Genomic DNA, 25,502 nt, shown 5'->3' with positions numbered 1-25,502 from the left:
TTGGGATTAAAAAATTTACTTATTTATGTAGGAAAACATAGAACAGAATAAATCTTCATTCATAAGACTTACAGAGAAACTTATGACATGGTGTTCAATTATAGAGCATCTTCACATACTGTTTGTAAGTGTTGCAAAAGTTGAAACTCAGTGTGAAAAAATGGCAAAATAAATAAAAGCCGTAACTAACAGCTGGAACATAAACTACATACAACGTGGAATGAATCAGCTAAACCTCAGAGCTTATAATGATGGTTTAAGCAGGTAAAATATTTTACTTGGTCTTAAATAAGATTTGTTTCAAAGACTCCTCTTCACCCGATAGAAAGAGAACTTAGAATAAATATTTTTAGAATGAAGTTCCATCTGATGCCATCTTAAGTTTTCTTTTTCCTTTAAGAAGCTCGTATTCCTACGGCACATGAACCCTGCAGTAACAAGCAACAGTGAAGTAATCGCAAACCCAACATGAAGAGATAACCTGTGTAAAACCTTGTAACCGTGTAAACCGTGTAACTTAACAGAGCAGCTATATTAAAGATAAAGAGGTTAATAAACCTATTACATGTATGCGTGTGTCAGAGGTAGCCAGCAGCTAGTATTTTGTCCCGGTTTTCTTCGTACTGGTGAAGCATCTTTTTGAGGTCGTGGTCCGCTGGAATAACCTGCAGAGACGCCAAACAAACAGACAAGATCATTTCCCTTTAATTAAAACAAAAACTTCAACAAAGAATCAAAAGCCATCAGTTTCTGTAGGAAACAAACAGACTTCACGGATCAAATGCAGACATTCAGTGGAGAAATGAAATATTCAGGCTGTTGGGAGAATCTGCAAGTGCATCTCACAGATATTCAGATCATGTTTTCTCTGCAATCTTACTCTAAAGGACTAAATTAATTAGACATGGAGTGAAATATTTACAGTCTTTACTGTTTGAATCTCCATGATCACTGCTGTAAAAAGTAAAAAATCCAGGTGTGACGTGTCATAAAGCTTGGGAGGAGGAAGCTAATTTGAGATGAGGATTTTTACTGCAATGAAGACTTGTCAGGTGATTCTTCCTTTCCCTGGTGTTTGTTTTTCTTTGTGATGTCTGATTAGTTTGCACTCTGCATGGTCAGGTGACCTCCTGCAGCCAGGTAGACACAGGTGTGCAGTGGGGGAGGGGCTTTTATAGGTCGTTTCCACCAAGCGGTCTGGCTCAGTTCGGTTTGGAACGGCAAGCATTTTTTTGCGTCTCCATATAGCAGAAGTTGGAAAGGTCCCAAAAAACAAACCTGTACCGTCCCACTTTTCAGCACCCTTCCGTAGGTGTACCAATCTTACCTATACATCCCAAAAGGGTGGAGCTACACAAACAACAACAGGGGGTTGCACTGATGTCACGTCAGTGTGCGACACAGCTGCTCGGCTCGGGGCTGCAAAACACAGAAGTCTGCTCTATGAGGAGTGGTGAAAACGGGAGAAAACCCGAGTAATGTCTGCATTAATCTGGGATACTTAGACTCGACAGAGATCCAAACTGTTTCCTGGTCTGTGTATATTGAAATCTGGCCACAAATCAAGTGTCCTGATGTTTATCTGGACCTGATTTTAAGAACACAAAGCAGAGCCTGAAGGCTCACATCAGCCTGGTTTATCCGCAACGGATGTGAAACTTACTTGATACTTAAGTTTTGTGAATACGAAGCCTTAGGTCAGTTGATTCTATGTACTGTAACTACTTATTCATCTACTTCAGGTGACTTCTGAAAACATCGCTCTGTGATTGTTGGACATGTTTGTAAAACTTCGGCCTGCAGCCTATTTTAAAACGAGATCAAGTGCACCCAGGATTTCTGACTTAATCTAGTTTGATTTTAACACCAGCTGAACTTTTACTTTATTTTCAATCTGGCGAATTCTCACAGTACAGCTCTAAACTTTTATATTTCATTGTATAAACTGTTCTAGACTAGATATATTCACATATTAACATACAGTTATGACTCCAAATGTCTCTGTACACATATTCCATCAGCTGAAGAGCTGTACTGACAGCAGTTAACATGATTAAGATGTAGTTAATTTTTAAAAAAGCACTTTCAGCTGAAATAAAGCTGTTTAGTGCTTATTCCCTACTGATTTCTGTCACTCATCCTTTCTATAACTCTATGGCTCGACCAGCAGACTCACGCTGACTGCGACTTCACAGTCAGCCTTTACAGCCCGCCCAGTGAGGGCCCGTGTGTCTGTGGAAACGCAAACTGTTTTAGGGTTTAGCGTTCCAAACCATACCAACCGAACTGAATCAAACCGGACCCCCTGATGGAAACATGACTATAGAGAACAAGGGGAGAGAGTGAGGTGTTTGGGGGAATTTTGCTGGAGAAAAGTAGCAGAAATCTGCAGGTAAACTGTTTTCTAAAGAGAGTGGAAACAGAACATTTCTCTTTTTGTTCTGGTTTTACCTCTGAAACCAGTGAGAACTAGAGCCGTAGGAGAACTTTTAGGGCTAGACTCAGAAAGATTCCCAGGGCCGGGGAGTCGGATTCCATTGGACTTGGATTTTTACAATGCATTGCTTTTTTTGTGTGTGTGTGTGTGTGTGTGTAGTGGATTATTCAATTTTTAGGGACTTCTCAGGTTATATTAAGATGAGTTTTTCTTGATTGATTTCTGGTGATTAAATTGGAGTTAAAGGTCACATTTTATGCAAAATGAACTTTTTCAGGCTTTTCTAGCAAAAAATATGTGCCCCTGGTCTGTCTACAATTGCCCCAAGAATCAGAAAAATCCATTCTCTCCCTCCTCTTTCTCCACCTTTCAGAAAATGTGTGCTGAAACAAGCCATTCTCAGATTTCCCCTCATGATGTCATGCGGGGAGTTAGCCCCGCCTTTTTATTCCCACTTGGATTAAAAAGTTCCACCCTCCTCTCCTGATCCTCTTCTCAGGCAATCAACATCTCAATAACGCCTGTCTGCAGATAGAAGCATGGAGTGGTCTACAGTCTCCTGGTAGGCTGCTGACAGTGTTGACTCTGGACTTGATAAAGACCAGTGGACCAACAGCAGCAGATCACATGACACTCCAAACCATCACAAAAACAACCTTAGACCACTGACGGTCTGCTGCTGAGTGATCACATCATTAAGATTAAAACAAGTTTTACTTTTTGAAAAGAATAACAGAAAAATTAACTTCTTTAGATCTTCTTATTGTTTGAGATGCACCTGAGCATGACCTGAAGCAGCTACTCACCAAAACAGGAGCAGGCAGAGGGGAGGAGGTGCGATTGATGAGCCAGTCCTCATACAGCTGGTGGATGGACTCCAGATACTCCTGATGGATGTGAGAACATAAACAGATCCATTCAGGCCCCTTTGAGCTGATAGTTTGATCTGTGTGGTGTGTTTGAGTTTGCACCCTCACCATTGGAATGACTTTCTCCTCCTCTCTGCATCTCTGCTTTAACCTCTCATGGCAGGTCTGAGGAGACGTCTGCAGGTAAACTAGATCCACAGGAAAAGTCAGTACAGAAACGAGCAGTTAGAGCCTCAAACACCAAATTCATTCAAGACAGGGGGACTTAATCATGGCCCTGTGCCTGAATAAAATAGATGGACTTCAGGTACTGCTGAGGGACAGATTAATGACACTGGCATTGGCTTACAGAGTGGAATTTACTCAGGAATCCTACTCTTTCTGGAGATCACTTTCCAGATCTTTCCCAGGACATTTTCAGTGATGATAAGAATCGTGCATACACCAATATGCCCCATTCTGTCAAAGTCTGATTTAAGATGGCTAAATGCTTATAGAAGATGACCAAAGCATAATTTAAATATATGTGCAGATAAAGCCTTTAGTTTTATTGAGATATACACATTCCAATGAGAGTTTTGGCATGTATGATATAGTGTTTTCTCAATTTCTCAAAAAATAAAAACAAGGCTATGAGCCAGTCTTGCACCAGCCTCACTCACAATAATAACAATAATAATAGTAATAGTAAAAATTCCAACAAACAAATGTTTTCGTAAGTCATCTCAAGCATCAGCGCTAGATTTTTAAAATTTTAATTTTGAAGGTGCAAAATCTGCTGCAAGTGCAAAGCTTGATAAAGACTGCTACTTAAACCATCAAACTACAGTCACTGTTTAAAAGCAACCTTTAACATGATAATGTCCTCTGTTTTGGAGGCCTCCAATATAAACATTAAGAGAATATGAAGTTGAGATTTTCAGGATAGCACAAGATTTTCTAGGATACTTTGCTTTTTCTTTCATTTTCCTACTGTCAAAATATTGTTTTTAAAAGGCAAATATATATGACAGAAAGCTGAAATTGTGAGTTTTAAAGGTCAAAATATGAAATAAAATTTAAAATTGTGAGTTAAAAAAGTCAAAATATGAGTTTAGATATTAAATTGTGATTCTTAAACGTCAAAATATGAGATACAATTCAAAATTATTTATTTAAATGGTCAAAGAATAAGTTTAAATCTTAAATTGTGAATTTAAAAGGTAAAAATATGGGATTGAGAGTCAAAGTTGGGAGTTGAAATGATCAAAAATGAGAAATTCAAAATCACCACTTTTTAAGGTCAAATTAGAATATGAGATAAAAAGGTAAAAAAAAAAGATTTAGATTTTAAATTGTGAGTTTTAAAAGTCAAAATATGGGATTTAAAGTAAAAAGTTAGGAGTTGAAATGATCAAAACGTGAGATAACCTTTAAAATTATGAAATTAAAAGGCAAATATATTAAAAGTCAAAATCATAAGTTTAAGTCATAACTGGGAGATTCAAAATCGAAAATATGAAATGAAACACAAATTAATTTATTTTCTCACAATACTGACTTTTTATCCAACTACTTTTACTTATCAGTTTTGTACGACTTCAGGCTATTTTTAATCATTAAGGTTAAATTCACACTTTTCACCTGGAGGAAATCGGCAGACCTAATACCTGTGGGCCAGTTCTAATAAAAATCTGATATGATCATGTGGGCCAGGTTTAACTGTACCACCAGGCAGATTTGGCCTCGAGTTTGACATCTCTGCTTGAACGATCTGTCACCATTCAACATCTTGTGATTGTTTGTTTTAATGTTTTTTTTCAATGTTTCTCTGGTTGTATGTCAGACATAACCATTCTTTTATCATTGCTTTAACCTTCCTCACGCACATATGAGGACATTACATTCTGGCTTTCCTACAATGCAGTAATAATTTCAACTATTATAATATTTGAAATAATTGTCTGGAATTTCCATTAAAGTTTAAGTAATGTACGTAAAATACTGGATGAATTTGCAATTAAAATTTTCAGGAATTTCCGTGGATATTTTGGGGAATATATGTTGGAAATTTTCAAGTATTTTCATGCAAATTTGGGGAAATATTTGTGTCCCTTAGCTGTGGATTTTTTTTTACTTTCATGGGAATTTTTCCAATATTTTGGTGATTTTTGGACATTTTTTAGGCATTTTCATTCAAATTTGGGAAATGTATTTGCAATTTTTGATAATTTTATCGAAGTTTTTTGGGAGGAATTTGCTTTGAGATTTTTAGGGATTTTCAAGGAAGTATATTTGTTGATTTGGGGAATTTGACTGCAGTTGGGAGACGAGGATGTCTTTTGAAATGTCTTGATTTTGGGGGAAATTCATGGGAATTTGTTTGGAGATTTGGAGAAATTTTCCATCATTTTAATAGCACGATTTGGGAATGTGGTTTTGGTTTGCTTTGAGATTTTGGGGATCTTTTTTTTTATTTTAAGAATTTAAATGGATTTTATACATGCATTTAAATTGTGGGTATTTGAATGTTTAAACTTAATGACAAAGTTTCACTGAAACATTTGGGAAATATTTGAATTTTGGACTTTTGAATTTGTGTTGCTAAATTGCTAAAATTAATTTATGTTCGAAGACAAGGCTGAGCTTTTAAACCTATCAGGCCCTACTCGTCCCAAATAAGTGGGAGAAACTAGAAATGCATCCCAAAGGGCTCAAGTCTCAGGAGGTTAATCTTAACTGAATGAGTTTCTTATTTATCTTCTCACCTATTAGATCAACAGGGAGGGAAATGTTGGTCGATATCCAATCAAACCACTCGCTGAGGACTGCATAGTCCACCTCTGGCATTTTCCCACTGATCAAAAAAGAAAACAATTATGTCAGTGCACTGTCATGGTAAACAAATCCATCATTACTATGAGAGGTGAGGTATTTGCACACTGAGTTTGTGTGATTCTGGTGGGGTTTCCAGTGGTAAAAATCTAAAAAAAGAGAACACTGCCAAAATAAAAAAAAAGAAATGACAGATGAAAGTTCTGGCGTCAGTGTGCAAATATGTTTAGCACAACATAAGATCTGATTTCCCGTTCAACATTTTAACTCAGACTCAGTGTGCAAAGAGCTTTAGGCTCAGGCAGGAATCTACAGCCATTAATACCTTCTGAAGAGATTCTCCACAAAGATGTATTTGGCACTGAAAATGGACCTCTCTATCATTCTGACAGGAGCAGACTGGAACACACAGGAAACTTTAGGTTTATACTGCATGTTAATTTCTGACATATTTCACCAACACCATTCCACAGCCTCCAGCATGTTTAACAGAACTCCAGGTAGACTTAGTCTTTATGATTTTGCATCAACTCAAAGTGATGATTTAAGCCAGCAGTGTACTTACTATCATTGACAGATGTCTATCCAGCATGGTGAGTTGGACATAGGTCTGCAGTGTGATGCCCCAGCGCTCTGGATCCTGGTACATCAGTGCCTGCAGGGACAGGAATAATAATGGCAGACCTTCAGTCCAAATTCATCGTAAAATTTGTTCCATTTATCCAGAGTGTGATTGTGTCTGCACGTTAGATCCTGAGGAGTCTGCACGATGCATGACAGCCTCCGCTGTGAGTGAATAACTCTGTATGGACAGAGTGCAGAACACTGGGATTTTCAAGGTAAAAAGGCCAGTGGGGCACCGTCTAAAGCCACATTCACACTGCAGTTAAAAGTCACTCAGATCTGATTTTTGCTCATATCTAACTTTTTTTTCTGACAGTGTAAACAGCACAAGTAAATTGAATCTTTCATATGTGGGAGTAAATCAGATTCATATCTGATCTTTTGGAATTCAACTGGGTCTGAAGGACCAGATCACACTGAACGTGATTTTGTTGTCATTCTATGGAGACACAATTCTGCACCAGCGGGCAACAGAATCAACAGAAGCTTGAGGAGTTGTATTGTGACCGAGCTTTATTCAAAAATAATAAGAAATACAGTCACGGACAAAGGAAAAGCCAAAATTGACATAATTTTACACAAAACTCAAAAAATCACACCTGAAGCCAGTTAGAATGTCTAAAAGTTGACACAACCTTTGTGTTGTGCGCCTGTGTGTGTGTCACACCAAGCATGGAGAAGAGAAAGAAGAGCCCAGAATTGTCTGAGGAGTTAAGAAGCAAAATTGTGGAAAAATATGAACAATCTCAAGGTTACAATACTTTTTTTACAATACCAATACTTCTGTCCATGACTGTAGCAGAACGTATATGGATTATGAGCTGGACCATATTTTGTTGGATGAACCCGGCTGTCAGTTCAGTTCAGCTGTTCAGGACTGTGACCTTTTCACACACAAGTCTGCAAACAGGACCTATTCAAAATGTAATAAAAAAACCCATTTGATCTGAGCAAAAACATCTGATTTAAGCATTAAGGCCTGCAGTGTGAACACAGACTAATGCCCTATTCACACAGGACCAGGATTACCTTGAGACCTCTGGTAATTTGGAATATGTCCAGACCATATGTCAGCAGACACAGAGGTTCACAGGTAATTCTAATCCTGTGTGAATAGGCATCTCTGTAATTTAGGGTAGTGATGTATTTTCTATGATCCGTGCAGCTTTTTATGTTCCTTGACAATACAACACAATACAATAACTTTATTTTTACTTTTATTACTAGCGCTACTGCTACTAGTTCTACAACTACTTTTATTTTTACTTTTTCTGATTAAAAAAAATTATAAAGGCTTTGTGGGACATTTTTAGCAAGGTTTTTACACTTAAAGGTTATAAATAGTGCTTCTCTTTCGGTTAATTTCAGCATTTGTGTAAAAATAGCTTAATTTTACACTAGTGTCCAAATGTGCATGCACCGCTGCTCTCTTCATACGCACAGCTTTTCTGCTCTTCCTCTTTGCAAGTGCCTTATCTTATATCAGTATTATTTAACCGTACATGTCATGCATAACACAAGATTTGAAATGTGTCACTCAATATACAGAGGTTAGGCTGCAACAGCTGATCTGAAAGGAGGGTTGTTGTGGATGCATAACGACCCAAAATGAACATAATATTCACAGTATCATTTGCACAAAAACTGTTAGAAATAGCAGAACTTCAGCTTTTAATGTGAGGTTAACAGGACTCACTAAGAAAACGTCACCTGCAGAAGATGAAATCGCATTTTTTGTATGAATTTTAGAAATAAAAACTAATTGTGCATTTTCACTGCTGCAGCCATGCACCCTTCTGTTTTCCTTCAGCAATGTGTGTAAATTTGAAAACATTACAGACTACACTTAACCCGTGCAAATACACTAAACACTCATGTCAGGGGGGTAATTTCATAGACTGTAACAAGAAGTGGACAAAGCCTGTGTGACGTCAGCTGTCTGATTACAACAGGTGGACTCAAATGCCTTTTGAAGCCAATTTGTGGCATCTCCATACTAAAATCATTGTCTAAACTGAACTGAGACTGACTTCCTGTCAGCTAAGCTCGCACTAAAGCTAGCCTTCTGGAGGTAGCTTCTGCCTGTCGAGCTATCAATCAAATGAGATGCTCCAATTGGTGCGCAGTGAGGTTTTTCCTAAATATAATCTAAACAACTGTGGCACAAAAAAATGCATCCCCCGTTCAGTGAGAGCACATGAAGACATTAGCTAATTAGACACTTTTTTTTTTAAACCAGGCTGTAAACCAGTTTATTTCTAGATAAAAAACAGCTGTTTAACAGGCATTGTGTACGTGACTTCTGATGTTCCTGCAGCCAGCCGCAAGTGGATTAGGTAGTTCACAAATTATCAGAGGCCCACAGATAATACTAGGAATAGGGTTTAAGCGTGGTCAGCTCCCTGAATTCAGCAAATGCTTTGGTGCTGATGAGATGTGTGATTTATTTAAGATCAGTAACAACACTGACAGGTACAATACCAGAGGGTTGTGTCCACGGACATTCCTCCATTTAGAGACCGGTTCTGTTAGGACCTGGAGCAAACAAGAAACGGTAGGAGAGTTTAACATCACTGTAAAGCGTGGATGTTTTAGGCTGACAGATTATGAAATGCTACCGCTGAGACACTGAATTTTAGTGTCGACTTTTCAAACATGTTTAGCTTTTTCTGAACTTCCTGAATTCAAAGGAGAGAATGTGATATAAAAGTATACAAGCATAGCACACAAGGTATGAAACACTTAAACAGTTTATTACTTTATCAAGAAACGTCATAGCCACAGAGCTCGATTTTCAGGTTAAATGAATGTGGTATGTCTTTGTAAACATGCAAACTTTGGGGGACTATAATTTTCATGTACCTCTATATTGCTAGTTTCGCTGAAGTACTTCAGACATGTAGTCTTCCCACTGGCAATGTTCCCTTCAATACAGATCTGAAAAAGTGATAAAGGGTCACATTCAACAGTCTCATCCACAGAAATCTTTTCAGAATGGTGCATTGCTTAGTCATTATGAAAAACTACAGCAAGCACCAGGAGTGCAGATCTTCCTGCATTCAGAATAGGAGGAAAAACTATACGGTAAAAAAGACATCTCAGAAACATAGAAGACTCACCACTGGTTTCTTAGCCTCTCCATTTCGCTCCAGCTTCCCTTGGAAGGAAGACAACATAGTGAGAAATGACTTCACCTCCCACAATTCCCAGAGCTGGCCTCTCTCAGGTCAGTGGGCTAAGGTAACACCAGAAGAACAAGAATATGTTAAAGACGGTGATAACTTTTTTTACCAGCATGGATGAAAGGAAAAGCTCAAACTAAAGCTGATAATCTAAGGCCACAGTCTCAGTTATGATCCAGCATCACATAAGGTGAAGAACTGAACAAAACAATGGCAAGATTTAATTATTACTATTAATATTTAGATCTCCAATGTCTTAAATATCACTTTGTGCTTGAATTTCCAGGTCAGACTCCTGATAATGAAACTGGCTCCATATGACTAAGGTAAGTGCTGTGGCTCCCTCTGCTCCTCACTTAAAATAAAGTAAGAGCTGTTTTGGTGAGAGAGGCAGGGCACGTGCTAAAAGAGGGAAGGATGCTGTAACACAGTGTTACTCAACGCCCAGCTCTTAAGCCACATGTGGCTCTTTAATGTCTTTATTTGAAATGTTCCCCCCAGAAAACCTTAAAAAAGTGAAACTTTGACCTCAGAAATTATCTGTTGTAAGACACACATCAGTTAATTTCCCACACTTCTACAGTAGGCTTTAATCGTCTAACTTGTCAATCTCTATTTTTTGTCTATATGTTTCCATTGCCTTTATTTGCATTTTTTGCCCCTTCCTTCCCTTTTATTGCCACTTTTCACCCATTTGGCCACTTTTATGCCATTTCCGCTGCTTTTTGCCCACCTTTGTGATATTTGCAAGTTATACCCTTTTTGCCATTTTTCAGCTATTTAAGCTACCTTTGGCCAATAAATGCCATTTTTTTGTTGCTTTCTGCCCATTTCAGCCACTTTTCACTCATTCTTTTAAATGACTTTGCTGCTTTTTGCCATTTTAGTCACTTTTCATTAATTTTTTGGAACAATTTTGCTGCTTTTTGCCTATTTTAGTCACTTTTCACTAATTTATTGCAAAGATTTTGTTGCATTTTGACCATTTTTGCCACCTGTTACTTTTACCCCCCGTACTTTTTGTCACTTTTGTCACTAGTGCTGGGCAATTAATTGCAAATTAGATAAAATCACAAATGGCCTGCTGCCATTTTCAAATTGCAGTTTGTGCAATTTTTCCTTAACCTGAAACATGTCAAAATACCAGTTTGAGACTTTTTTTTTTTTTTTCAGATTTTATGCTCTGCAGATTATACAAACACTTCAATGTCTTTTTATAGAATAGTTTACAAAATCCTACTTTTCCTGTTCAGGCATAGGATTTTCTTGATTAAAACAAGAATAACATAACAGAAATAATCATTCCTGTCAGTAAAGCAATTGATATCAAATTTGCTAAATGGCCAAAATTTCAAAAAAACATTTTTTCATATCTCTTCACCCCTATTTCAATGTATCTACTATTGTGCTGGTTAAAATATAGAATGATTTATTTCTTGTATTTGTTGAAGAATTGCATAATATAAGAAACCTAAAAATTATCACATATTAAATCGCATTGCAATATTGGGGGAAAAAATTGCAATTAGGTTATTTTTGCAAATTGTTCAGTCCTACCTCTCAACCATTTTTGCCACTTTTCTCCCCATTTTGCCACTCTTCACCCAGTTTTAGCCATTTCATACCTATTTTGCCCCCTTTAACCCTTTTTTGTAGCTTTTTGGCCATTTTTTGCTGCCTTGAACTTATTTTTATTGCCACTTTAACCCTTTTTTGACACTTTTCACCACTTAGATAGTAGCTCTTGGAAGGGTTATTTACAAAAATTTGGCTCTTTAATTGAGCAGAGTTGAATAACACCGCTTTAGCACAAAACTAAACCTATGGGCAAAATGAGCACAGCACTGTAACCATCTGACCTCAGGTATCCTGTTTAAAGATTGTGGCAAGTAGCCCTGCAACAATTATTTAATCTTGTTGTATTGTTGGAAGGAGGGAATGTCCACAACATCCAAAAAGTTCCAGAGCTGATACTGAAGTTTCATGGAGAGGGGAACCCCTGATAATCAGCTTTCATGGATTCCTTCATGTCTGCTGCAGCTTACTCCGATCTCCTTAACCTGACACAGCCTAAGCTCGCCATCTACTGGACCTGAGAGGTAATAGCATCTAACATGCACTAATCAGAGAGTAACTTAGGAAGCATTAATTAACTACATTTGTTTAGCTGGGATACCACAAATCTTAATCATGATTTTGGCCTCCCCATGATCAGAGAAACGTGATTAATTTGTAACCTTTCAAATGGATGCTTTACATCGGTGGAAAACTCAGTGTTTTCATCTATAGAAAATATTTTAAAATTACATTACAACATTAAAATCAGGTTTGGTTCAGATCACGTTTTACATATTTCTCTTAAATCACTGTTTGTTTATAAATAAATTCAATCTTCTTAGACTCAAACGCACTCTGCCTTCAGCTGGGCATGTCCCGGCATATCTTCCACAGTCTGAGCTCCTGACACAGCAGCGTCTCCATCTTTGATTCTTCCTGATCTACGGTGTCAACATTCATCAGAGATTTATTCATTTAAGATTTAAGACATTTAAGACGCCAACAAGTCAGCAGCTCATCCACGTGACGCCAAACATTTCGATGTGTTTCATTTCTTTTCTTCTAGTTGGATTACTGTTTACAGCAGTAACCGGATGTTCAGCTCTCTTTCAAAATAAAAGTGTCTTAAAACAATCACGGAGAGAGCGGCCCAAGCATAAGATAGTATAAAAGACAACATTAGTACAGCAAACACATTTATGAAATTAATCTAGTAATTTAAGAAACTACATCTAAAAAGCTGAAATATTCGGCTCAATGGGAAGTAAACAGCCTCACTGGAACTGTAAGCATCTTCAGAGGCTGCTGTTGTGATGTGTTTGATTTTATTTGTTTTTTACAAAAAGCAACAAATGTTCTTAAAATTCCAAATTCAACTTGATTAACAATGGTGATCCCATCACTGATCATATCCCCCAGCCTTTGTGGCATGTCAAAATCATGGGGGAAAGTGAAACTACCAGAGGCTTTCTTTAGTGAATATTAATCAATGTTCAGGTAACGGGATCAACACACAAACACATTTTCGGGTTATGTCATATTAAATATTATGTATATAAGCATGTTGGCAGTATATAGTTTTGATATAAAAGGAAAGCCGTTATCTGAAGACAGTAATACTGCGCAAACTACAGTCGATAAAGGATATGCCTCTACCAGCCATCATCCCTGACCACATAATCCACCTGTAAACTCACCATGAATCTCGTTATAAAGAAGACTGAGAAACACTGTCAGCCAATGTAAATAAGCGTCAATACAAACAGTTTTACAGATAAATGTTATCTATTACCTAGAGCTCTGTTCATCCTCAGAAAATCCAACATTACTGACCTGTAACGTTTCTAGCGTGCTGTGTGACGCTGCATGCTCTCGTCAGCATAACGTTGACGCGCCCGGCAGGTAACTTCTTACTTCGGCTACACCTGACAACACGGAAAGAAGACGAAATGACGGCAGCCTTTAACAGAAAGGCCACACGACCACCAACTGTCCACATTTCTCAGGAGAAGGGGCCGGAATCTATCTGTTATTACATGAAGCACGAAAGCGTGTGACCTCTTCTTCTACTGTAATAAAGTTACAGGATAGGCGCATACTGCCTCCTAGTGTTCATGGATAGGAACGGTTCTGGATTATTGAGCAGTTGGCACCATGGCTGAGCTGTAGCCTGCCTCTTCTGTCATCTTTCACCGTTACTTTAAATAAAGATTTTATATTCCGTATCATTTTATAGATTTTATGGAAACTCGTGATCTTTTTAATCTTGTTTTGATTGTGTATTTTGTTGTCTTCTATGCAAACTGGTCCTGAGTAACACAGTGGAAATGTTACATGGTTATGGATGGAGTGATAACCAAATGAACTTCTCTTTGGCTGTCAGTTTGATTACTGCCACTCTAAATAAATGTCAGCTGACATTAATGTTTATCCCAAATAAAATATAGACAGGAAATACACAGAAATCCCACTGGCATTTAATGTCCAAAATCCATTATATCTTATTTCTTTCTTATTCCTCGTAGGCAAACCCTTTGCTGTCTTTCTTCTTCACCCATCTTCTTCCACACACACAACAGATGATAATGAAGACGTTGGAACTTTGGTAAACAGACGCTGGTCTCATTTAAAACTTGAGCATCTGTTTCTTTTTCTCTTCTCTTTGTTTATCTGTGCACCTGTAGCTACATATTTGTGCTAAACAAATAATCAGTAGCATCTGAGTGGCTGTTTGTTTTAGCACTTTAAGTGAAGGCTGGACTCAGTCAGTTAGCACCTCAGGGAAGACTATTTTTTGGTATTTGGTAAGTCAAACTCCAGGTGTCTGCTGCATGCATTCTGTCATAATGAAGTGAGAAAGTCTGACCCTGATAATCAATCCTGATATCCAGGTAAAGGTAGGGCCTCAACAAACAATAGCAACTTCATTTAGTTACAAAAACACACTTGATAGAAAATTTTCCATGAAGAATAAACCTTCAAAAATACTGCTTATCTCTGACTTGATATTTGTATTTGGTTTTCTGATTGTCATGTCTGACAGGGGCGGTGTAATTATAAAATTTACCCTGTCTGTGTCTCAGAGACTCTAAGGAACAAAACAAGCGCACCCACATGATCCTGTGGCCTGCTTTAGATGATTCATGTTGGCCACTTGTTGGGAGGTTAAAGTTGGTAAAACACGACCAAAAAGGGAAAATAATGTTTTTTTTCTTTGGGTAAATTGTCATTTTTTCTTAAATAAAAATGCAACCTCAGTATTTATATAGCTCCAATGCCACCTGGTGACCAGACGTCCATTTAGAGTCTCCAAATACATTTTGAAAACCACATAGGTTTTTTTTTTGTGTACAAAAACAATAATTAACTGTCATTTTTGGTTCATGTTGCATCAAACTTTAACGTGAAAAAGATCAGACTGTGGCAGCAGCTCCAGTCTAAAATATTACAGCCATAACTAAATAACAATTAACAGAATTCAAAACAAAATACTGAAAGCATTAGAAGACTGCAAAAGAAATTAAAATAAAATACATTAGACTGTAAGCTCAAAAGAAATAAAGAAAACACCATTTTATAGTTTCTATATAGTTTCTTATATGTTTTTATTGTGTTTTATTAATACAGTCACTGAAATCTTTACATCATTACAGTGTGAACATTAATGGAGGAATTTACAAGTAGCTCTTCCTTTCTTAAAGGGGACATATTTTACCCCTTTAAGACAAGTCTATTTTAGTCTCAGAGGTCCCCAGAATATGTCTGTGAAGTTTGCTGCAGAAAGAACACTGCAGGACTGGATTTTGTGATGTCTAAAAACCCCTCTGTTTCAGCCCTGCTCAGAATGAGCTGTTTCTGTGTCTGTGGCTTTAAATGTGACTGATCTGTCTGACTCCGCCCCTGGCCACGCCCCTCTCAGGAAACGGATGTAGCTTAATGGATGTGGCTCCTCTGCTCCTCCTCTCAGTGATCAGGAGAGGAGGGCAGAACTTTCTTCCAAGCGGGGAGGGCCAACTGAACCTGGGGGCGGGGCTGACTCCCCACATGACATCATGAGGGGGAAATCTGAGAAACGCCTTGTCTCAGCACACATTTTCTGAAAGGTAAAGAAAGAGAGGGAGGGAATGGATTTCTTTGGTATTTGAGGGGATTGTGGACAGGCCAGGGGAACATTTTTCTGTTAGAAAAGCCTGAAAAAGTTATTTTTGCATAATATGTCCCCTTTAAGTAAGAATTCAAAAGTGGGAAAACGGTGGAAATGGAGGCCTCCATGCCTGTGTTCGCCTGTTTCCATCTTTTTAGCCCATGAACAGTAGATTTGTTTAAAAGTAGACTTCATCGTCTTGCTCTCTTTTCAAAACACTTTTGTTTTACTTTTCAGTATTCAAGAGGCTGATGGACATTTATGAAAATACAACTCTCTTAGTGTGTTCTTGTTTTAGCCAACTTCACCTTAAAACCTCCCTGTGACAGCATGTAGACCCCAGCCCAGTGGGAGGCGGTAATGAGTAATAATGCTGTTTGCTCTCTCTCTCATGAAGAAGGAGTAAGTGGAGGAAAAATGAGAGGGAGCAGTCAGAAGAGAGCATTCCGGTGATACAGTTAGTACAGTTAGGAAGAATGGAGTCCAGACTAGAGCTGGTCCGATCCCACATTCGGGCTTTTCCGGACTTTCCAAAGAAAGGAATCATGTTCAGGTAAGAATGAAACCCTGATCCGTTCTAGCGGTTTCCTGCAGGCATTCTTCACGTTGTGTCATGACATGTCAGGTCCGTCAGCACTGCAGTCAGAGGGGAACACATGGAGCAATGCTTCTTACACCAGCGGGGTCAAACCTCACTTCCCTCTGAATGCGTCGGTCAGACCAGAGCCCTCGTTGCTGCAGACAGGGTGTTTGAGGCTCACACAGCTGACTGGACTGAAGGACCTGGACCTGCGCTGAGACTGCGCATGAGCTGATTTCAAGAGTTCTGCAAGGGCTTGTGTAAAATAAGTCAAACGGAAGAAATCGTCTTTAAAATAAATGAGCACAGTGTAGATTTTTTATAACTGTGAAAACACAAATCCCCAAGATAACACGTATATTAAGACTTTAAGACTGAAGGAACAATCTTCCAAATGTGAAAGTTAGCAGAATTCTTGGATTATAGATTTTGTTGTCGCTCCCCTTGTTCACCCTTCACCTATTTGTTCTTGGCAAATAATTAGAAATGTTTGTACCTGTTATGTTTGCTTACTAACTGTAAGTCAGGGGTGGTTGCAGTCAGTTATAACCTAAGGTGAGAGAAACTAGTGACCAGAGGGCTTCATTTATTACACTCATGAATATGGTTCCAAAGTTCAGGTAGAAGTAGTGTGGCCCCTGTGAGCGAAATAAACTTAACACAGAATATAGGATTAAAAATGTATGAATATAAGACCTGTTGGTCAGTGTTTTTCTGACCCTTTTTTTCAAGATTAGATTTAGGGGGTTTTACCGTTTTTTTTTCTTTTAGATCTTTAGGTCAGAGTAAGAAAGGGAATGAGTGAAAAATGACATGCAGAAAAGGGGTTCTAGGCTGGATTTGAATCTGGAGCACCTTCTTGGAGGACTATAGCCTCAGTATATGGGACATGACCCTACAGCAAGGCTATCATACACTATATTGCCAAAAGTATTGGCTCACCTGCCTTGACTATATGAACTTTAGTGACATCCCATTCTTAATCCATAGGGTTTAGTATGAGGTCGGTCCACCCTTTGCAGCTATAACAGCTTGAACTTTTCTGGGAAGGCTTTCCACAAGGTTTAGAAGTGTGTTTATGGGAATTTTTGACCATTCTTCCAGAAGCGCATTTGTGAGGTCACACAATGATGTTGGACAAGAAGGCCTGGCTCTCAGTCTCCGCTCTAATTCATCCCAAAGGTGTGCTATGGGGTTGAGGTCAGGACTCTGTGCAGGCCAGTCAAGTTCATCTTCTCCAAACTCTCATCCATGTCTTTGTGGACCTTGTTTTGTGCACTGGTGCACAGTCATGTTGGAACAGGAAGGGGCCATCCCCAAACTGTTCCCACAAAGTTGGGAGCATGGAATTGTCCAAAATGTCTTGGTATGCTGAAGCATTCAGAGTTCCTTTGACTGGAACTAAGGGGCCAAGCCCAGCTCCTGAAAAACAAGCCCACACCATAATCCCCCCTTCACCAAACTTTACACTTGGCACAATGCAGTCAGACAAGTACTGTTCTCCTGGTAACCACCAAACCCAGACTCGTCCATCGAATTGCCAGATGGAGAAGCGCGATTTATCATTCCAGAGAACGTGTCTCCACTGCTCTAGAGTCCAGTGGTGGCGTGCTTTACACCACTGCATCCGATGGTTTGCATTCCACTTGGTGATGTATGGCTTGGATGCAGCTGCTTGGCCATGGAAACCCATTCCTTGAAGCTCTCTACGCACTGTTCTTGAGCTAATCTGAAGGCCACATATAGTTTGGAGGTCTGTAGCCATTGAATCTGCAGAAAGTTGGTGACCTCTGCGCACTATGCGCCTCAGCATCCGCTGACCCTACTCCATCATTTTACGTGGCCGACCACTTTGTGGCGGAGTTGCTGTTGTTCCAAATCGCTTCCACTGTTATAATACCACTGACAGTTGACTGTGGAATATTTAGGAGCGAGGAAATTTCACCACTGGACTTGTTGCACAGGTAGCATCCTATCACAGTACCACGCTGGAATTCACTGAGCTCCTGAGAGCGAGCCATTCTTTCGCAAATGTTTGTAGAAACAGTCTGCATGCCTAGGTGTTGATTTTATACACCTGTGGCCATGGAAGTGATTGGAACACCTGATTTCAATTATTTGGATGGGTGAGTGAATACTTTTGGCAATATAGTGTATGTTCAGAATACAGATGTCTTTTCCATTCTGGCCTCAGTGAAGTATAATGTGAGAAAACTCCAAGGTATTAATTGTAGATTGTTGACATATATCCAAAGAAAATGCTGATCAAGTAAGTATGAAGACAGTATATTCTTAAGTCATGTTTCTGTGTGTCCTGCAGAGATATCTGTCCCATCCTGAAGGATCCAGCCGCTCTGACAGCAGTCATTGATCTGTTTGAAGAGCAGGTGAGGCGGAATTACCAGAATGTTGATCTGATCGTAGGTAAGAAAACCAAAGGAAAGAACTTAAAATGTAAAACCACAGACCTTTCATTCATGAGCCTTTAGGTAGCAGTCTTAAGAGAGTGCTAAAAGTGTCTTTTATAGGCTTGTTGTTACATATGATGCATTTTAAGATAAAGAATAAAACCATGATGCAGCTGTTAGTACTTCATGCTTTTTGGTATCAGATCACATTAGCAGGCTGACATTTTGCATGAAATATCATCAATCTGTTAGTTTCTCCTTAAGTTTTTATTTCTTTAGTTGTAATATCTCAGTAGCAGTCATCTCATCATACAAAGGGCAGTTGTGTACTGTACATTTTATAATATTATTTTTGGAGAGCAGACTTAATGCCACATTGGACAAGCACTCTCTTTGTTAGGAAATCAACTGGACCTCAGTTTGGTGTCCTGGTTGATGACGATGCCCAAGAAGTGAAAGGAGTCTGCAGTAAAAACTGACACAGAATGATACGAGGGCTTAATACCACAGAGCTTGGCACAACTGCTGTATGCAGCACTTTTGTGGCTGTTTGTGGCTCATTTTTTAGTCGTAGTCTTACATGTTTTGAATAAGTTATCTGCCCCTGGCCTGTCCACAATCCCCTCAAGTACCAGCACCCCTCCCCTTCACCACCTTTCAGAAAATGTGTGCTAAAACAAGCCGTTCTCAGATTTTCCCCTCATGATGTCATGTGGGGAGTTAGTCCCTCCCCCAGGTTCACTTGGCCCTATCTGCTTGTAAGAAAGTTCCACACTCTTCTCCTGATCCTCCTAGCTCGCAGCTGAGAGGAGGATCAGGAGAGCCACATCCATTTCCTGAGAGGGGCGTGGCCAGGGGCGGAGTCAGACAGATCAGTCACATTTAAAGCCACAGACACAGTAACAGCTCATTCTGAGCAGGGCTGAAACAGAGGGTGTTTTAGACATGTAAAAATCTAATACTGGAGTGGTTTTTCAGAAATAAATTTCACAGGCATGTTTTATGGACCTCTGAGACCAATATAAACATGTCTTCAAAGTGTAAAATATGTCCCCTTTCATTGTAAGTCACATCAGTCTATCACAATCTATGGAGCTTTCATACCTGATCAATCACAAAAAAGTTCTCTTTGCTTTTCTGCAACAAAACTTGAACATCTGGCTCACAAACAAGCATCGGTTCCTGCAGACTGGAACATAACCTTCAAGCACTCGGCATTGTGAATCAAATTAAACAAAAGCGGTACCTTTCAGCCATCTTTTGGTATAAAATCAGCTAACTCTAACTCTCCCGTCTTCTTACGAGTTGCAGTCTTGATTACCCATGAGTGAAGGAAGCTGAATTGAAACTTAAGAAGTGGGTATAAAGTTTACTCCAGCAGAAAGTCATCAGTGTTTCTTACTTCAACTCTGGTGGTAATAAATACACTCAAAATAGTACATTTTACTGTTTTTGAGGAAAATATTTGTAACTCTGGAAAAACTACTCCCCAGATTTTCCTGTACATGGGCTCTTTCTTTTGGTCAGAGAACCTCAGACTCTTCATTACAGAACCAAACACAGTTGCCTCCTGTATCATCTCAGATGCAGCCATCCAAATGGAAAGGGTCTAGTGTCTATTTTGTCAGTAACACTTTTTTTGTGGCTTTTTATGTGCAGGTTTAGATGCTCGGGGTTTTCTGTTTGGGCCCTTGCTTGCTCAGCGGCTTGGTGTTGGCTTTGTCTTAGTCAGAAAGAAAGGGAAACTCCCTGGAGCCACTGTGTCTGTGGCATATGATCTGGAGTATGGGAAGGTAAGAGTATAAAATTCACATTACAGGTTGACTGTGTCTCATTGAGTTGGTCATCTCATGGTCCAAAGATAACCAAAAGGTTGTGGGTTTGATCCCGGCTCCTTCAGCCACATGTCGATACGCCCTTGTGCAAGACATTTAACTCTTAACATAGAGTGCAGTGGAGAATGAGTACCACTCTGAGCACTCAGCCCCCTCCCCACACCTTCTTGTCCTCAAAACCAGGACATGAAAGTTCTTGTTGTTTAAAATCCATCTACTATTGTTGCTTGTTTCTGGGGATCTGTGTTCTGTGCATGCCCTTGCCAGGTGCTGCGTTGAAAATTATTTTTCTTTGCGTATTGTTCACTCTGCCTTGAGCATTTCCAGGGATCCATTATTAAAGCTCTACTATTCCTCTCTTCATCATAGTTTTCTAACGAGCATCATAATCAGGGTAACTTTTGTTTGTGCAGGCCGAGGCTGAGATCCAGGAGGATGCAGTAGCTCCAGGACAGAAGGTCCTGCTCATTGATGACCTCCTGGCCACTGGAGGTGAGAAGTCCTCTGGCTGTGTCGTCTTTTTAAAAATGTCAATTCTATTACAACCCTGCCTTATAAAAGGCAAATAAAATAGAATGCAATAATTTACAAATCTCATAAGCCCAAATATTATTTGCAGAAGAGGATAAATAACATATCAGATGTTGAAACTGAGACTCTTTTCCATTTCATGAAAAATATGTAGCTCATTTGGACTTTGATGGCAGCAACACATCTCAAAAGAGTAGGTACAGTGCAGCTAAAGACCATAGAAGTGCTGCTAATAGAAGCAGCCAGAGGAGCATTTTGCAACTAATTGGGTTAACTGGCAATATCACTGTCTGTCAACACTGTTCACCCTTGCTATCCACAACTACAAGTTAAAGCTGGATCATGCAGAGAAGAAGCCATATGTGAACACAATCCAGAAATGCAGTCATCTTTTCTTGGTCTAAGCTAATTTAAAATGGACTGAGGCAAAATGGAAAACTGTTCTATGGTCAGATGAATCATAATTTGAAATTCTTTTTGGAGATGCTGTGTCAACACTAATGAGGAGATGGACCATCCAGCTTGTTATCCTGGCTTAGTTCTAAAGCCTGCATCTCTGATGGTATGGGGTTGCATTAGTGCAACTTATATCTGGAAAGGCACTATCAATGCTGAGAAGTAGATAGATTATGTGTGCTCCCATCCAGACACTGTTTGTAAGTTTTTGTTGACAAAATCTTGTGCCATGCAACACTATATGATGGAGCCTTTTATTATTGAACTTTATCACTGCAGCTCCTCCATGTCTAACAAAACAGGTTGCACATTTAAAAACATTTTTCTCATTGGAGCGGCGCAGGGGTTAGCGCTGTTGCCTCACAGCAAGAAGGTCGCAAGTTTGCTTCCCGGTCAGGGCCTTTCTGTGCAGAGTTTGCATGTTCTCCTGTGTATGCGTGGGTTCTCTCCGGGTACTCCGGCTTCCTCCTACCACCAAAAACATGCTCATTAGGTTAATTGGTGACTCTAAATTGGCCGTAGGTGTGAATGTGAGCATGCCTGGTTGTCTGTCTCTATATGTCAGCCCTGTGATTGACTGGCGACCAGTCCAGGGTATACCCCGCCTCTCGCCCGATGACAACTGGGAGAGGCTTAAGCACCCTCGCGACCCGGAACGGAATAAGCGATATAGAAATGGATGGATTTTTCTCATTGAGTCGGCATTAAAACAGTTCAGGTTTTGACTGGTAAATTATTGCATGTGTTGGGAGTCATCTTGTGTTTTTCAGAGACATTCAAACATGTTTTTCTGTTGCAGGGACTTTGTTTGCTGCATGTGAGCTGATGAGGAAGCAGCAAGCGGAGGTTTTGGGCTGCTTGGTGGTCATTGAGCTCAAAGAGCTGAATGGTGCAGAAAAACTGAAACCAAACAGCATTTTCTCCCTGGTACAGTACTGAGGACCACCACAGCTGCCTTTTCACTCAGGTGTTTTCCATCGCCTCACCATTATCTTTTAACTCATGTAACATTTAATGTTGTGCAATTTGTACATGTTTTTGTCTCAAAATATCAGTCTGGTAATGCTTTTATTTTAAAGGGGAAACTCTGTTGTTTGATGAAACCCTCATTCTGAACTTGCAGGGTACAAAATTCAGCAGCAAGCTTCAGGATTAACCTCCTTCAACCCTTTTCATATCCATGATTTCGGCTCATGGCACAAATTACCATAAAAGGCTGCACAAGTATGAGTGTTGAGCTTATTTGACTCACACACAGTAGCTTCAGTTCCTCTGTTGAAAAGCATTCTTCAGTAGAGGCATAAAACGGTTTTGTCTGCAATTATGATTCTGAATGAGGCTTGCTGTTGGAAATGTTTTAAAATATGCTTCCTGCTGATTTTGAAGTCACCTAGTTAGGCGACTCCACCACAAGAGGGCACAAGAGGATTGGAGGTCCTGAGAGGAGCCGGCAGGGGGTTCAAGTGAGGCAAAGAAACATTATTACTGCCACATTATCGCCACACAAATTCACCTTATTGGATAGATATTTGTACCTGTCATATGTATATTGAAGAAAAAACTCACTAGGTATCGGCATTTGAGTAAATTTGAGCTTATAAAGCAGATATCATAAACTTAATTTGTGCAAGGGCCAGATTTTGTCTTGACAGAGGCTGTGTGGGCCGGACTTTCAAATAAATTTAACAGAAATACATAATTTGGGTGTGAATCACAAAGTATATGTATTTATTTAAAAATGTACTTAATCTTAAGCACTGACAGTGAGGTCAGTCCCAACAACAGCCAGCCAAAGGGGGATGATCCAGATAATTTGCCTACATATGTCTGGGGCTCTATGCTGATATGGTGGCTTTGATTGCTAATAAACACATGCATTGATTCTCAAGCACTGGAAATAGCTTTCTCCAAGAGTCTGGAGTTAAATGTCAACACAGAAAACTGCAGATTTAACTAGACAAAAATGCCTTTTCTAATGGAATAATAATGGAATAGAATAGTAGAAAACATTGCTGAAAATAGCTGTAATAGTATAAATAATACCCAAAAATGGCATGAAAATTTGTTAATCTTTAATAGCTCCATAATATTTATAATGTGATTCTTAAGTTTTATCCACATTTTAAAGCAAGAATGAAATATGTCTGTATGTGGATGTAAGCTAAAGTTATAAGCTTTACAAGATAGAGAATTGGAAAAGTTTTCCCATTTGAAATAATGTAAATATTTTTGAGAAAAGGCTGAATAGTTGGAAAAATATAAATAGCAAAACCTGACAAGTTTAATGGTGAAATAGTTAAAATAACATAAGAATAGCCAAAGTTATAATCAGTTGAAGAAAGTGCATTTTGTGGAATTTTCCCATCTGTTTAACATTGTTTAAATAAAGTTAAAAAAAAAACAATAAGTATAAAAGTTAGAAATGTGAAAAATCAAAGCTATCAACCCTTTAAGAAGCCTAAATTAATAAAGTTTGAATGGTCTTAATACAATAAAGTGTAAAGGCATAGATAGCCCACACAGACAAATAAAAATGGCCGACACAAAGAGCAACAGTGTGGATGCTGACTCAGCATCCCCACTGATCAGGACTGGACTGATAAGAGTGTGTTTATCATGCTCTATAGTTAGCTATTGAAGCTGACAGGTGGATTTCTGGGGAAAAAAAATCCATCAACCATCGAGCCATTCCTGATAAAACTGTTGCAACTTGATTGTTTTGGGATTGATTTGATAGCTGTATGGACTTAAGAACAAAAGATACTCTTAAAAACCACATCATCATCTTTTCCTGCTAACATTTTCTGAATGTTATCATTTCTGGGGGTCCTGACATGGCCCTGGGGCCACCAGCTGATGATCGCTGTATAAACTCAACAGAAGGGCCGCCATGTTTTGGTCTGCACTGGTAGTGTGACGTCACGTGGCCGGGGCACTCCTCAGCTCACTATGCCTAAACCTGATAAATAATAATATTTAAATTTAAAACTTTAAAACTTAACTTTTCTGACTGAACGCCTCAGTGAGGGTTGCAGCTCACGCTGATGTGAGAGTCAGTCCTCGGTCAAAATAGGCAGGAAAATAATAAAAAGGGAGCCATATTTACTTTGTTGTACATCCACATTGGTAGAAAAGGTTTGAAATCTGTTCCCATTAAACCTGATAAAGGCCATGAGCTAAAGTCTGTTTAATAAAGTTCTTCAAAATTATTTTTCGTGAAACTTTCTGCACAGATAAAGATGAACACAATACAATAGCACTTCTGGTTTGTGCTTTTCAAAGTAAAAGCCCACTTGAGCATTTTTTTTGTAGAAACTCCCTTCGGTTGTACAAAATACTTTTGTTTTGAAAAGCTCCTAGGAAGGTTCCATTATACACTAGATGAAGTCACTTGTATGGAGGTTTATTGAGGTAAAACTTGGCAGGGATGGTGAACACATGTAGCAGCAGCAAGCAGCCTGTCATGTCAAATTTAGTCAAAATGTAGATATCCTGAGTTTTTGATTCAATATACATAATAGAAATATAAATATCTATTCATTGAATTTGTCTGATCATGTTGGGATCCTTTGAAGGAGTTTTTATTCATCTCAACTTTTATAGTCTTACATCTAATACTGGGATCTATTTTTGCATTTATTGCCAAAGCATGGTAAGCAGGTATGAGGAATGGAAGTATGGGTTAAATGAAGCATTTTGTTTGCTGCAGACTCAGAGACCAAATGTTTTCTTACTGCTACATTTTATTTCATTACATCATCAAAATTAAGTTTTTGCTTTAAAAGTGTCTGAACATTTCTCTGGGACTTGAGGTTTAGCAGTGGTGTTACTTATGTGATCATTAGAATTATCCTGTTATGCTGGCTGAACCACAAAATATAAATCACGTTCTGAATAAACTCAAGTTATCTTCACTGCCACTGGCTTGCTGTGTTCAGGTTCTTCATGTTTTTCTAAACTGCCACTCTGTAAAGTGCCTTTGATGCAATGGTAGCCATGGATGTGCTCATGTAGAATGACAGAGAATGTCTCACAATTAAACCAGAACAGTGAACGGATATATTT

General features: G+C 38.9%; 2 protein-coding genes across 3 annotated transcripts; one reads left to right on the top strand and one right to left on the bottom strand.

Moving 5' to 3' along the window:
- On the bottom strand, positions 1-13,542 carry tk2 (thymidine kinase 2). 2 transcript variants are annotated; one of them, XM_041789025.1, is made up of 10 exons: positions 13,317-13,542; positions 9,864-9,901; positions 9,607-9,681; positions 9,226-9,279; positions 6,686-6,775; positions 6,446-6,519; positions 6,054-6,142; positions 3,415-3,494; positions 3,244-3,324; positions 1-665 (listed from the first exon to the last, which is right to left on the bottom strand). In XM_041789025.1, exons 1-10 carry the CDS (start codon positions 13,480-13,482, stop codon positions 579-581), a joined length of 834 nt encoding a protein of 277 aa, XP_041644959.1. In that variant the 5' UTR covers positions 13,483-13,542; the 3' UTR covers positions 1-578. The 2 variants fall into 2 exon arrangements, with proteins under 2 accessions (XP_041644959.1, XP_041644960.1); XM_041789026.1 differs by having other exon boundaries at positions 9,864-9,979; positions 13,317-13,450.
- Positions 13,543-16,036: 2,494 nt separating this feature from the next.
- Positions 16,037-25,354, top strand: aprt (adenine phosphoribosyltransferase). Its single transcript, XM_041789027.1, has 5 exons — positions 16,037-16,180; positions 18,528-18,631; positions 20,275-20,408; positions 20,864-20,942; positions 22,237-25,354. Exons 1-5 carry the CDS (start codon positions 16,104-16,106, stop codon positions 22,374-22,376), a joined length of 534 nt encoding a protein of 177 aa, XP_041644961.1. The 5' UTR covers positions 16,037-16,103; the 3' UTR covers positions 22,377-25,354.
- Positions 25,355-25,502: the final 148 nt, after the last annotated feature.

Source organism: Cheilinus undulatus, linkage group 6 (assembly GCF_018320785.1).
Source record: "Cheilinus undulatus linkage group 6, ASM1832078v1, whole genome shotgun sequence".
In the NCBI taxonomy this organism is placed as follows: Eukaryota; Metazoa; Chordata; class Actinopteri; order Labriformes; family Labridae; genus Cheilinus; species Cheilinus undulatus.
This window is presented reverse-complemented; position numbering and strand designations above follow the sequence as displayed.

Bases quoted from the DNA above. Each gene is read 5' to 3' on its own strand.
- tk2 (XM_041789025.1), bottom strand. From the start codon at position 13,482: ATGTGGACAGTTGGTGGTCGTGTGGCCTTTCTGTTAAAGGCTGCCGTC. The intron at 9,902-13,316 runs GTCAGTAATGTT...CTTCCTTCCAAG, and splicing joins GCACGCTAGAAACGTTACAG to GGAAGCTGGAGCGAAATGGA. The intron at 9,682-9,863 runs GTGAGTCTTCTA...TCACTTTTTCAG, and splicing joins GAGAGGCTAAGAAACCAGTG to ATCTGTATTGAAGGGAACAT.
- aprt (XM_041789027.1), top strand. From the start codon at position 16,104: ATGGAGTCCAGACTAGAGCTGGTCCGATCCCACATTCGGGCTTTTCCG. The intron at 18,632-20,274 runs GTAAGAAAACCA...TTTTATGTGCAG, and splicing joins GAATGTTGATCTGATCGTAG to GTTTAGATGCTCGGGGTTTT. The intron at 20,409-20,863 runs GTAAGAGTATAA...TTGTTTGTGCAG, and splicing joins ATGATCTGGAGTATGGGAAG to GCCGAGGCTGAGATCCAGGA.